The sequence below is a fragment of the Stigmatopora nigra genome, chromosome 1 (assembly GCF_051989575.1).
Source record: "Stigmatopora nigra isolate UIUO_SnigA chromosome 1, RoL_Snig_1.1, whole genome shotgun sequence".
Taxonomy (NCBI): domain Eukaryota; kingdom Metazoa; phylum Chordata; class Actinopteri; order Syngnathiformes; family Syngnathidae; genus Stigmatopora; species Stigmatopora nigra.
The window spans coordinates 7,010,634-7,023,057 of NC_135508.1; the positions used below are offsets into that span (position 1 = coordinate 7,010,634).

At 35.5% G+C, this 12,424-nt stretch overlaps 2 protein-coding genes across 20 annotated transcripts in view; both read left to right on the top strand.

Moving 5' to 3' along the window:
* The window catches only part of ttll10 (tubulin tyrosine ligase-like family, member 10), a 33,595-nt gene extending 31,542 nt beyond the window's left edge, over positions 1-2,053 (top strand). For all 19 annotated transcript variants that reach the window (XM_077731648.1, XM_077731633.1, XM_077731559.1 and 16 more), the window contains 4 exons: positions 364-535; positions 640-768; positions 1,508-1,624; positions 1,703-2,053. In XM_077731648.1, coding sequence (XP_077587774.1) covers positions 364-535; positions 640-768; positions 1,508-1,624; positions 1,703-1,810 — 526 coding nt within the window. In that variant the 3' untranslated portion in view covers positions 1,811-2,053. The remainder of the gene's footprint in view (positions 1-363; positions 536-639; positions 769-1,507; positions 1,625-1,702) is intronic.
* Positions 2,054-3,800: 1,747 nt separating this feature from the next.
* LOC144204386 (putative pleckstrin homology domain-containing family N member 1) lies at positions 3,801-12,084 on the top strand. Its single transcript, XM_077728367.1, has 11 exons — positions 3,801-4,144; positions 5,663-5,780; positions 6,806-6,952; positions 7,826-7,912; positions 7,991-8,078; positions 8,330-8,466; positions 9,004-9,150; positions 9,663-9,749; positions 10,398-10,473; positions 10,544-10,620; positions 11,332-12,084. Exons 1-11 carry the CDS (start codon positions 4,047-4,049, stop codon positions 11,449-11,451), a joined length of 1,182 nt encoding a protein of 393 aa, XP_077584493.1. The 5' UTR covers positions 3,801-4,046; the 3' UTR covers positions 11,452-12,084.
* Positions 12,085-12,424: the final 340 nt, after the last annotated feature.

The window sequence follows — 12,424 nt, forward strand, 5'->3', positions numbered from 1 at the left end:
AAACACTTTAGCCTGTCACACATCCTCAAAAGTGAGATGTAATAAGTTATTTTTTGAAAAAAAATCACATATTTCCTGAAAGTTTTGTGATTTTATTTGTCTTCATATGTTGCGCCACCATTTATTTTCCAATATTTACTGCTAAATGGCATTTAATGCACCGTGAATGCTATTTTTTAGCCTATCTATGATGCTTTATATTTTTTCTTAGTGTTTAGTTGAATTATCTGTTTAATTTTTTTATTCAAAATGTGATTTTTGATGATTTTACCGGATTTAGGGGAAAAAAGTCAAATTTATTTCTTGCTTTGAACCCTTACTGAACAAAATCAGATTTTTTTTTTTGTGTCTTTACTCGAGCAGCTACATCCAAAAGCCGCTACTATTAAAAGAAAAGAAGTTTGACGTTCGCTCCTATCTCCTCATCGCCTGCACATCACCTTACATGGTCTTCTTCCGCCATGGATACGTCCGACTCACCTGTGACCCCTACGACCCTGACTCCCGCAATCTCTCGGCCCACCTAACCAATCAGGTATTAATAATCAAACCCCCATTAATACTATAGTAATCCTGAAGCGTTAACCTTACAAGAGTTTACACGACGTGTGTTTGTCGCCCTCTGTTGGCCACTGGTAGTGCATGCAGAGGAAGAACCCCCTGTACAGCCGTGTCAAGGAGGATACCGTGTGGACCATGGAGAGCTTCAATGCCTACGTAAACGAGCGATTTTCGATTGCTCGTGATTGGGTGCTGGGCGCTTTCACAGTGAGTGCTGATGATGTTTTTTCAGTGAGCTCGTCGCGACCAATTAGATTAGAATCATGCGCATGTAACTTGTACCTGATGGCGGTGAAGGCCGGCGAATGGTTAGGTCGTCGGCCTCGCAATTCTGGGGTCTTGATGGGTTCGACCCCAGGTGGGTCTTGTCAGTGTATGAAGTTTGCTTGCGTGGGTTTTCTGCGGGTACTCTATTTTAATTTTATTCATCCCGTTTTCAAGAAATTTCATTGTTACAGTAGCAAAAGGGGCCACATCCGGCCAGCGGGCCGTAGTTTTAATCCAGCCCACTGACGTTGTCCAAATAGTTTTTAATTTTTTTCCCCAAGATGGCGCTGTCACGCGAAAGCCAGTGGCAGTAGCTCTGTCCACTCTTATTTGGTTTTCTGTGTTTTACAGCCCCTCTATAATTTTTAAATGACATTTTAATATTTCTTAATACATTCCTTTTTACTTTACTTTGTACTTTATATGTTTTACTTTAATGATGAGTGATGAGTATGTTAATACTTTCGTCCTTTTTTTCTGTTTATGTTTTATATGTACTGTTAATGGATGCACTTTTTTATATGTATCGTATCTTGTGCTGACCCGGCCCATCTGTCAAATTTTCAAAGTCAATATGGTGGCCCCTGGGCCGAAAAGTTTGCCAACCCCTGGTCTATATATACAATTCACAATGTAGCATCAACGTTGCCATGAATCGATGTCTTTTTCTGTGTTTTAGCGTTGCATGCGGCAGATAATGACACAGTGTTTCCTTGCTGTCAAATCCAAGCTGGATCGCAAGCTGGGTTTCTTCGATCTGATTGGCTGCGACTTCATGGTGGACCAAAACTTTAAGGTGGGTAAAAAAAAAGATCATTTTTCATGTGTTCATATGTTTTTGAATCATTTACTGTAAAAAAAAAAAAAAAACAAGGTGTGGCTTTTGGAGATGAACTGTAATCCAGCTCTCCATGTCAACTGTGAGGTGCTCAAGAAAGTGATACCCAACACAATAGCGGAGACTTTGGGTAAATTCATTTAGGATTTGCATGCATCTTTGTGTCTTCCACCTGTCATTTTTTTGGTCGCTTTTCTTCAGATTTAACACTTGAAATCTTTAACAAGTGCCGCCTAAGACAACGGATCTTTCCTTTGGCCTGTCAGAAGGATTTTGTGCTTTTGTACAATGGACTCCATCGCTCAGAACAACACACAACAAGAACACACAAAATGGACACTAATTCTGTAAAAAAAAGCTACAAGACCAAAGTCACAACGGTCAGTGGGCAGAACTTTAACTGTTAACCAGAAACCTCATTGTAGTTGTTGAACATGTATCATAGCATTTGGCTTGGTCATGTTTTAAAAATACATTAAAATAAATAGAGAAATAATAATAAATGTGGTGCTAATCTCATCAGAAAAATAGTGCGAACATTTTAATTAGCTTTAATCCAGATTCATTACAATTAAAAAAAACAAACGATTGGAATGTTTTGCTGCATTTAATCAATTTATACAAAAGACAAATTATACATTTTGATGCAAACCATAATAATATACCTGTAAAGTGAAATAATATTTTTAACTACTTGATACTAATAATAATATGTAGTGTTAAATGTATATTATGTAGTACTAAATTTATTTTAAAATTAGGCTATCTTTGACTTGAGTTGAATCTGTCTTTTGTTTATTTCAGTAATTTTATCAGTTGTATTAAAATTAAATGAATTTATTAACACATTAAAGAAAAAATATATATTTTTCAAACAGGAATAGAAAATTTATATTTGTACAGCAAGAGGAAGTATATTTTTATTATTGTTCTATATTTTCCCATAAGATTTCATGATTCTTCTATATTTTCCTATCAGATTTTATGATTGTTCTATATTTTCCTATAAGATTTAATGATAGTTCTATATTTTCCTATGAGATTTAATGATTATTCTATATTTTACCATTATATTTTTATGATTATTCTATATTTTCCTATGAGATTTAATGATTATTCTATATTTTCTCATAAGTTTTTATGATTATTCTATATTTTCCTATGAGATTTAATGATTATTCTATATTTTCTCATAAGTTTTTATGATTATTCTATATTTTCCTATGAGATTTAATGATTATTCTATATTTTCTCATAAGTTTTTATGATTATTCTATATTTTCCTATGAGATTTAATGATTATTCTATATTTTCTCATAAGTTTTTATGATTATTCTATATTTTCCTATAGATTTAATGATTATTCTATATTTTACCATTATATTTTTATGATTATTCTATATTTTCCTATGAGATTTAATGATTATTCTATATTTTCCCATTATATTTTTATGATTATTCTATATTTTCCTATGAGATTTAATGATTTTTCTATATTTTCCTATGATATATAATGACATTGTTGTTGACGCTCCAAACAAGTCATTTTATTCCATTTGATTCAATTACATACAAATACTATTTGGCATTATGATGAACATCTTACTGTCTATTTCAATCCCAGTTTGTATTGTAAATAAATAAAGATTAATCACAACATGTACCAAAAATTAGTGGAATATTCCACACACACATACACACACACACACACACACACACACACACACACACACACACACACACACACACACAACACTGCCTTAATTTTTTTTATTTGATTCATTTTCTGGAACATCCGATCATATTCATGTGGTCCTGTGACATGACTCACCCACACAAACTGAAAAAAGTATACAGACAACACGTCTTTTGGCCTTTGGGTCCACAATTTTACAGCATTTCTCAAGTATTTGGGCCCATTTGCTGACTCATCTTGTAATAACAATAATCCCACTTGGAACTCCTACTGGGCAACTGCATGGAATTTAGAACCACAACAATACCAGTGTTTCCAAAGTAGGCTTACTGCCTCTAAAGAGTGTTTCAAAACTTGTGTCAAAATTCTACACTGACAGGAAGGAAGGACTAAACTACGACTCACCACTTTTGTCTTTCAATTCCCCCGACTTTTTAGATACTACCTGAAAACCTTTCATGTGCTTTCCTGCCAGTACGTGGTGGTAGTGGTGAGAGAAACAAAAAGAGGGGTGGTGAACTAGAGATTAGCTGCAGCCCCTCCTCTTTCTTCTGCCTAATATCCTCTTTTAGGACCTTTTTTTTTGTATCTGTGCCCGATTGAGGACGGCATGCAAACAAGTGGGGACATGCTACATAGGATCGGATGAGATTGAGGGCCAAATAGGAGGAGTAAACTGTGTTCATGATGGGATGCTGCAGTGTCACTCAAAGGCACACCGGCGTGGATGAAGTGGGTCCTGATGAGATCGAGTTGATGGAACTTTCTGGAGACCATTTAGGGTAAGATGACAACAAAAGGAGACTAAAGATTTGTTATTTTTTTCTTTAAATGTTGTTTCCATTTCTGTTTACCAATGTTTTGATAGTCATGTTTGAAATGGGTTTGTTCAAAGCTGGTAAACAGTTGCAAAATTGAAAACTAACTTTATTTGTTTGATAAGAATTCGCGTCCATATGCTGTGCTGCACGTGAAGTAATTGTCTCGTATGTACGCAACGCAAACTTTTGGGGCTCAGTGATGCGGCACTCATGTGATTAGGAGATTAGAATAACACAATGGCCAAAGAATAGAGCAGGTGCGCTAATACTGACAGGGATGGGACAAATCCTCAATTCTTCTATGACTAGATTACAAAAGGCTAATCTATTTTTACCATGTATGTGTATGTGTGTTGGATGGTCAGTTCTTTATGCTGCATTAAACTCAAACTAAGCCTAAATATTGCGTACCAGACAGTGTAGTATCAATATGAACCATTGATGGCAATTATTGAATGTCTAATGTGTACACATGCGATAATTATTTCTTAATATTCAGTCATGATTTTGAGAATGTCGTAAAAGTCACAAAACCTGTTGATTCTTGTATTTTTGGTACAAGTGATGGTTAGATGCAGTTTGATATTATTTCATAAGAGTGATAGTTTTGTTTGGCACTAAAGTACTAATTATGCCAAAAAAAATACTGTACTTAGTATTATCAGATTGTGTTTGAAAATGATAATAACTTGTGCTGTAGAAGTAATTGGAACTATTGCTCTCTAGTAATTATTGTATTTATTGATACAAAAATTTATAATGATGTTTTTTAGACTGACAAAAGTTTAAATTTTACATGAATCTATCTGTACCTAATAGCGATTTAAAAAATAAGCAATATATTTGTTAACTCATTCATATTTTTTTATATAAACGATTACACAACAACAATAATGGATTATTTGGTTCCCAGTGATTTTTTTGCAGAAAATTAACATCGCTCTAACCTTTTTAGCGCAGTCAACATTTGACTATTACGATTTTAATAGTTAAATTATTTCATTTGTTCAGGATTAATGTGCAGTTAAACCACCATTGAACATTATTATTATATTTTTACCTCGAGCTAATTTTCTGTTTGTAGTTAGAGTTTACAAGTTTGCTTTAATTGGATTGTGTAAAAAGACGTAATTTGTTTTAAACTTGACTTTGTAGCCGAGAGAAAGCCGGAATTTCAAATTTGAGGCGGATTTATTAAGCTTTTGACGTTTTCCTCCATTTTCTGAGTACAAACATTGCACCACTTCGAAATGGGTACAAAAAAAACATTTCTACGCTAAAGGGGTCAAAGGTTTACAGTATATTCTGTGTGTGTCTGGTTTTGTTATAATCTGATTATACGTCTGGAGGAAGGGGGCAAAAGACAGTACGTTTGGATTTCCCTAGCATGGGAGCGCAGGTCAAAACCTGACTGAGTTGTTGTCACCAAAAACCGAAAGCTTTGGTGCTTTTTCCTAAGTTTTGATGTTTTGTTTTTAGGGTGTGGGGCCTGGGAGAGACTAGACTTCAATTGTCGGTTAGGTGCAACAAGGACCAAAAACAACCGCCATCACGCTGCTCTTCGGTACCACATTTGGAGAAACAGCATACTCATACGGTATGTCTTTGTGCAGACTTTGGAACGACTCACATGCTTGCTTATACATAAGTATTTATTTATGTGACTTCCACAAGATCTGGCTCTAAACACCTCAAAGTTTTCCATGGAAGTCAAAGACTTCCTCCGTACTCACTTTGTGATTCAACATTTTCAGGAAGTTAAAAACTGATGCAGAATTATTTCAGCCTCTCGGAAAAAGCTATTCAAAAGTTGACCTTTAAGCTATTATAGGGTTAGTGACTTTCTTTTTGGTCATTTAATAAAACTAAAACCTCTTGGGACTATTTTTTAATTGAAGAAAGTGGAAAAACTTCCTACTAGTGGCCAGTGAAATAATCTCCAATTGTGACTTTCCCCATTTCAAGTTTGTATTATTGTTCCTACACCATTTTTGGCAAGTGGTAAATCCGCAAAGTGGCGAGGTATTACTCTATTGGCAATTATTATTACCGTATTTTCACGACTATAAGGCGCAAAGTCTTAAATTTTCTCCAAAATAGACAGTGCGCCTTATAATACAGTGCGCCTTATAATACAGTGCGCCTTATATATGTAAATAAAATGTCATTCATTGAGGGTGCGCCTTATAATGCGGTGCGCCTTATAGTCGTGAAAATACGGTATATATATTTTTTGGGATTTATCATTGTATTATATTCTTTTTCATATTATATAATATAAGTGTATAATATAATAGGATCTCTAAAACAAGGATGCTTCTTATGGCCTTGAGTAATAAACACTAATATATATATATTTTTTTTCATAGTATTTAACCCATTGCATGTCATTTACTAAAATAGATGTTCAATTCATTTAAACTGGAAGGACTGACGGTGAATGGTAACTAAGCATCCAATCCATTGTGACATCTTACAATGGATTGGATAACTAGCGCTGTCAATGGCAGCCAATTAATTCAATGAGTCGCTGCTTAAAAGAAGTATATAAAGGAATTACCTGGAGAAAACCCACCAATGATTGCTGAGTGTTATGGTGTGACTTGACATTTATCTCTGTAGGGGATCCTTTGGGGCAAAAGCAAAGCGGAGTTGCTCAAGCGAATCTACTCCCAGCGACCAATCAAAGGCTGGGAGGGGAGACCTGCTCACATGTATGGAGAGATCATCCACTCATCTCTTGTTTGCCTGCACAGCAAATATTCTCAGGTCAGAAAGAACTCCACTCAGGCACTCTTGTACCGCACACTCCAAACTGAACATGTCAAAATTGCGGCCCACCACAGCAAAACAGTAAAGTCAAATGTAGCATGTTTTTAAATTTCTATAGTCCTTTATGATTTATGTATGTGTAGTGTATATATATAAATATATGTACGTTTGTGTGTGTGTGTGTATATATATATATATATATATATATATATATATATATATATATATATATATATATATATATATATATATATATATATATATATATATATATATATATATATATATATATATATATATATATATATATATATATATATATATATATATATATATATATATATATATATATATATATATATATATATATATATATATATATATATATATATATATATGTATGTATATACATATATAGCAACACGACTATTTCTTTATATATTTATTAATTAACTCATTTCATTTATTACCTATTTATTTATGTCTAAAATGTATTTACTGTGTCTGTATTCACACCCTCTTGCTACTCTGACAGTGAAATTTCCCGAATACGAAATGAATAAAATAATATAAAAACATTGAGGACTTCAATAAGCCAAAAAATTATTGAGTGTTTTTTAATTTAATTCTAAAACATTTTAATGGAATATTTACTGTTTAGTTTTAGCTCATTTGGACCAGGAGACAAGCCCCTCCCAGTCAGTATAGATTGAACATCCTTCTCAAGGAAACCATAGCTATGACGCCTACAAAAATTGACTTTGGCACCACTTACTCTCTGAAAATAATTTTTAAAAAGCATGTTCTGCATTCTTTTTCCCAAACTCATAATTTTCTGGAATTCATCACGTTCTATTTTTCCCCACACAGGAGAACCGTGAACATTTCCTGGTTTTATTCTCCTTCCACCTTCTGCTGCTTTCCTTGGATCACATACAGCAAGACTTTATTTATGAAGTAATGGAGTCTTTTTGTTTGTTTTTACATGTATTTCAGTATAATATCTGACCAAAGTTCTGTTTGTTTGTTTTGCAGGGCTTCCTTCCACTTTCAGGTCTTTCCTTTCAGGTCATTTCAACGGATCGTGATATTTCTCAGCCTCCGCACATGTTTGAGATAAGCGGTAAGCATGCAAAATACTCCAATCCAATTTATGGTTCAAAAACATTTTGTTTGTTGTTGAAACTTATTTAACAACTACAGAATGTGGAACTCCCACAAACTATAACCCATAAGAAACCAACACAATCAACCCATATGGACGCCAATCAAACCCAAACACTTGAAAAACGTGATATTAAAACTACTAAAAAACGTCATACATTATCATATCTTACATGCATGGTAATGCATATTTTTCCTGCTGCTGTAAAGGTTCAATGGTTGATCCCAAGATCTTCATCTGTGCCAATGCTGGAGAGTTGCAGACGTGGATGAAACACATGGAAGACAGAAGATACAAGTCAAGGGCTCATCCAATGAGTTCATCTCAATGTCCTCTCTCTTATCTAGTAATGAAGAACTCATCTATTGAAAAATACGCAAATGGTGGTCTGTAGCTATGTGGAAGGCTTTAGTTCAGACATACAAACTACGGCCCGCGGGCCACATCCGGCCCGCTAGGCCTTTTAATCTGGCCCGCCGACATAATAATAAGGTTTTTTTAATTGTTATTTTTTTTCTAAGATGGTGTCGTCACACGGAAGCCAGTGGCAGTAGTTCTGTCCACTCTTATTTGTTTTCCGTGTTTTACAGCCCCTCTATCTTGTTTTAAATTACATTTTAATATTTCTTAATACATTCCTTTTTACTTTACTTTGTACTTTATACTTTTTACTTTAATAATGGGTGATGAGTATGTTAATACTTTAGTCCTTTTTTCTGTTAAATGTTTCATATGTACTGTCAACGGATGTACTTTTTTATATGTATCGTATCTTGTGGCCTGGCCCATCTGTCAAATTTTTAAAGTTAATGTGGCCCCCGGGCCCAAAAGTTTGCCCACCCCTGCTTTAGTTCCTAAATTCCTTTTCACCTTTTGTGCTCAGCTACCTTGTGATGAACACTGGAAGAGAGAAGAGCTGAAGGAATTCTTGATGCATGCTCCTATATGGGAGTGGGAGGGTTTGCCTATACGACACATGGGTCCACCAGCATACATTTCAGTGGTTCATATCATCAACTCACATAGACAGGTGCAGTATTATCATAGTATATAGCAGGGGTAGGGAACCTATGGCTCGGGAGCCATTTGTGGCTCTTTTGATGGGTGTATTTGGCTCTCCATGAACCTGTGTGGTAAAATATGGGAACCACTGGTGAGAGACCTAAGTCATGGACGCACCAATGGGAGCGTCATGTCGGCACTGTGACAACAAAACTATCTCTAGTGCCTTTTTAAATCATATTTTTCTTCATTAGACTCTTCTGCATGCATTGTCTCATTGATACTCATTGATTAGAGACAGTGAAATAATGTTTTCAAAAAATTCACACTATTTTTATACTTTCAAAGTGGTGAAATGATTAATAAATGCTCATTTTTTCGTGAATGTTTACTTTTAAATTCTGAGTATGGCTCTCAGGGAATACGATTTGAAAATATCAATTGTTTATGGCTCTCTTCGTCAAAAAGGTTCCCAACCCCTGGTATATACAGTTGTAATTTAGAGATCATACTTCTATGCCTGATTTATTTTTTTTGAAGGGCCTGCAGGAAAGACTGATGATTCTTTTCCCACATGACATCCTCTTGCTGTCAGTGGACAACAAGCAACTAAATATCACATACCAGGTAAAAAATGCAATCTATTTTGTTTTGTATGGAACTAATTAGGAAAGTTATGGAATTGAGGGTTCGAAACTAGGTTGGTTCTCATTATGTGGAGTTTGCATGTTCTCCCCGGGCTTGTGTGGGTTTTCTCCGGGTACTCCGGTTTCCTCCCACATTCCAAAAATGCAGGATAAGCTGATTGGACACTCTAAATTGCCCCTAGGTATGAGTGTGAGCATGAATGGTTGTCCGTCTCCTTGTGCCCTGTGATTGGCTGACCACAGAATCAAGGTGTCCCCTGCCTACAGCCCACAGTTGGCTGGGATAGGCTCCAGCACCCCCCGCGACCCTTGTGAAGATTAGCAGTTCAGAAAATGAATGACAAAATTGAGCTGATGAAAAAAAAGACTATCAAAACGTTAGCCTTCTTTGAAACTATACAAAAATGTTTCATTTTCTGAAGCGCTTTGTCCTCATTAGGGTCGCGGGGGGTGCTGGAGCCTATCCTAGCTGACTTCGGGCACGAGGCGGGCGACACTCGGAATCCGTGGCAGACAACCTTATGTTATTTAGAGTAAATCTTAAATATATTTTGTGCAACAGCAATAATATTCCTAATATTATTTCCTGGGCTGCCATTGATAACAAAAAAAATTAACACTATAAAAGGGCAGGCTGCCTCGTCGAGGTGTCAGAGCTTCGGAGAAATCATGCCAGCCGGGACGACTTGAGTTCGAGTTGCGAGGTAAATGTAACAATAGTCTTTTAAATGTGTAAAGTGGCGTAGTGTATTTATCATAAATGCCTTATTGAAGGAGAACTGCTAGAGCCCCTGCAGGTCTCGTGTACCTGCCTAGAAGATTACAAGAACTGGATCTATCACTTACAGCAGGTGGGATTGCTGTCTTTTCGCATTATTTAAAGCTCAGAAAAATGGTGCTCGGACGTTTGGTCACCGGTCTTTTGGTCGCGGGTCAAATGGTGACAGAGTTTACTGTTGAAGCCAGCTCTCAAAATTATATTCAAGCGAGAGAGTTTAATATCCACGAGAGAGAGTTTAATATCCATGAGAGAGAGTTTAATATCCACGAGAGAGAGTTTAATATCTAAGAGAAAGAGTTTAATATCTAAGAGAGAGTTTATTATCTAAGAGAGAGAGAGTTTAATATCTAAGAGAGAGTTTAATATCTAAGAGAGAGTTTAATATCTAAGTACTGTTTAATATTTAAGTACATTTGACCGGCGACCAAAAAAACTGCGACCAAAAGGGACCAAAAGACCGGCGACCAAAAGACCGGCGACCAAAAGACTGGCGACCAAAAGACTGGCGACCAAACGTCCGCTCACGAGAAAAATATTTCTCTCATTCATCTCAAGTTTCCCCCACATGGGTCAGTACGTACTGTATTGGTATTTTAATACAAGACCTTGACTTCAGTAGGACTTAAGTATTTCTTTTAGTAATAATTCAGTTCACAGCAGTTGCCGATTTATTCATTGTTATTGCTTTCCGTATCAAATGTTTTATGCATTTGTAAACATTCACTTAGAATTGTATTTTACTTTACGCATGAGTGCTTTTGTTTTTTTTCTTCTTCTGTAGCCTGATGGAAAATTCCACAGTGAAGTGAGCCCCCCTGCCCCAAGACCGCTGCCAAAGATGCACAGAAGCCACAAGGAAGTCATCACCATTGACCAATGTCATGTCAATGGATGCAGATAAATGCAGAATAGCATTGCCTTGCCTTGTGAGTAATTCACCTGTTGAATTTCACTGAGTGAAACCCATGTTATCCATGGCCAAAAACATCCAAATCATTTAAGATTTTATGTTAAATTTCTTTGAACACCCTTTTCAACAATGAACCCCATTTAGACATAAGATAACGAAAGATAATTTAAATAACCAAAGCAATCTCAGAATGCCACGCCCACAACGATAGCAACCAGCTGCACCTCACGATCAAGAGCATTTATTCTAATTTATCAAGGGAAAAAAATAAATCGAACCATTTGTGTCATTTTTGCCCTCCACTGAGAATTTTCCAAATTTTGTAAAAAATTACATTGTTTGTTAAAAAAGACTTTTTACCTTCAGCATCTATGTCCACTTTTGCCTCCTTCAAATGATAGTATTGTGTTTTTGTTTCATCTCAGGATTTTTATTTTTAATTGTGCATACTATTTTAGCTATTTTCTTCAGTTTTTGACAAAAACTGAGAAATCCAGTCCTGTTTCTTTTTCTCTGTTAACAGATATAAATGATGTAGGGTACTTCGTTTGGTTATTAACAGACAGAATAAGAAAAAATGCAAGTTGTTGAGTTGATTAATTTGGGGAATTTTGTCTGTAGTATGGTCAAATGTATTCATCTTCACAAATAAACAACAAACAAGAACAAGTTTCTTTAATTTAGTTTAAACTGCAAATGAAAACCAACTTTATAGACTAATTGTTATTTCTCGCAAAAAAATCATTCATTTCAACCAATCGCAAGGCACTAGGTGAAAAAACAACAACATTAATCAGCGTACCAAGCATGGTTTGTGCATATGAGAAGAAAGCGGAATACCCGGAGAAAACCCACCAATTCACGAGTAAAATATGAACCCCCCGAAAAACAAAAAAAACATTTCCTGAAGCACAGGTGTCAAAGTAAAACGCAGAGCTGGAAATTAAACGCCGTTTGTGAAGCA

Bases quoted from the DNA above. Each gene is read 5' to 3' on its own strand.
- LOC144204386 (XM_077728367.1), top strand. From the start codon at position 4,047: ATGATGGGATGCTGCAGTGTCACTCAAAGGCACACCGGCGTGGATGAA. The intron at 4,145-5,662 runs GTAAGATGACAA...TTTTGTTTTTAG, and splicing joins CTTTCTGGAGACCATTTAGG to GGTGTGGGGCCTGGGAGAGA. The intron at 9,750-10,397 runs GTAAAAAATGCA...ACACTATAAAAG, and splicing joins AACTAAATATCACATACCAG to GGCAGGCTGCCTCGTCGAGG.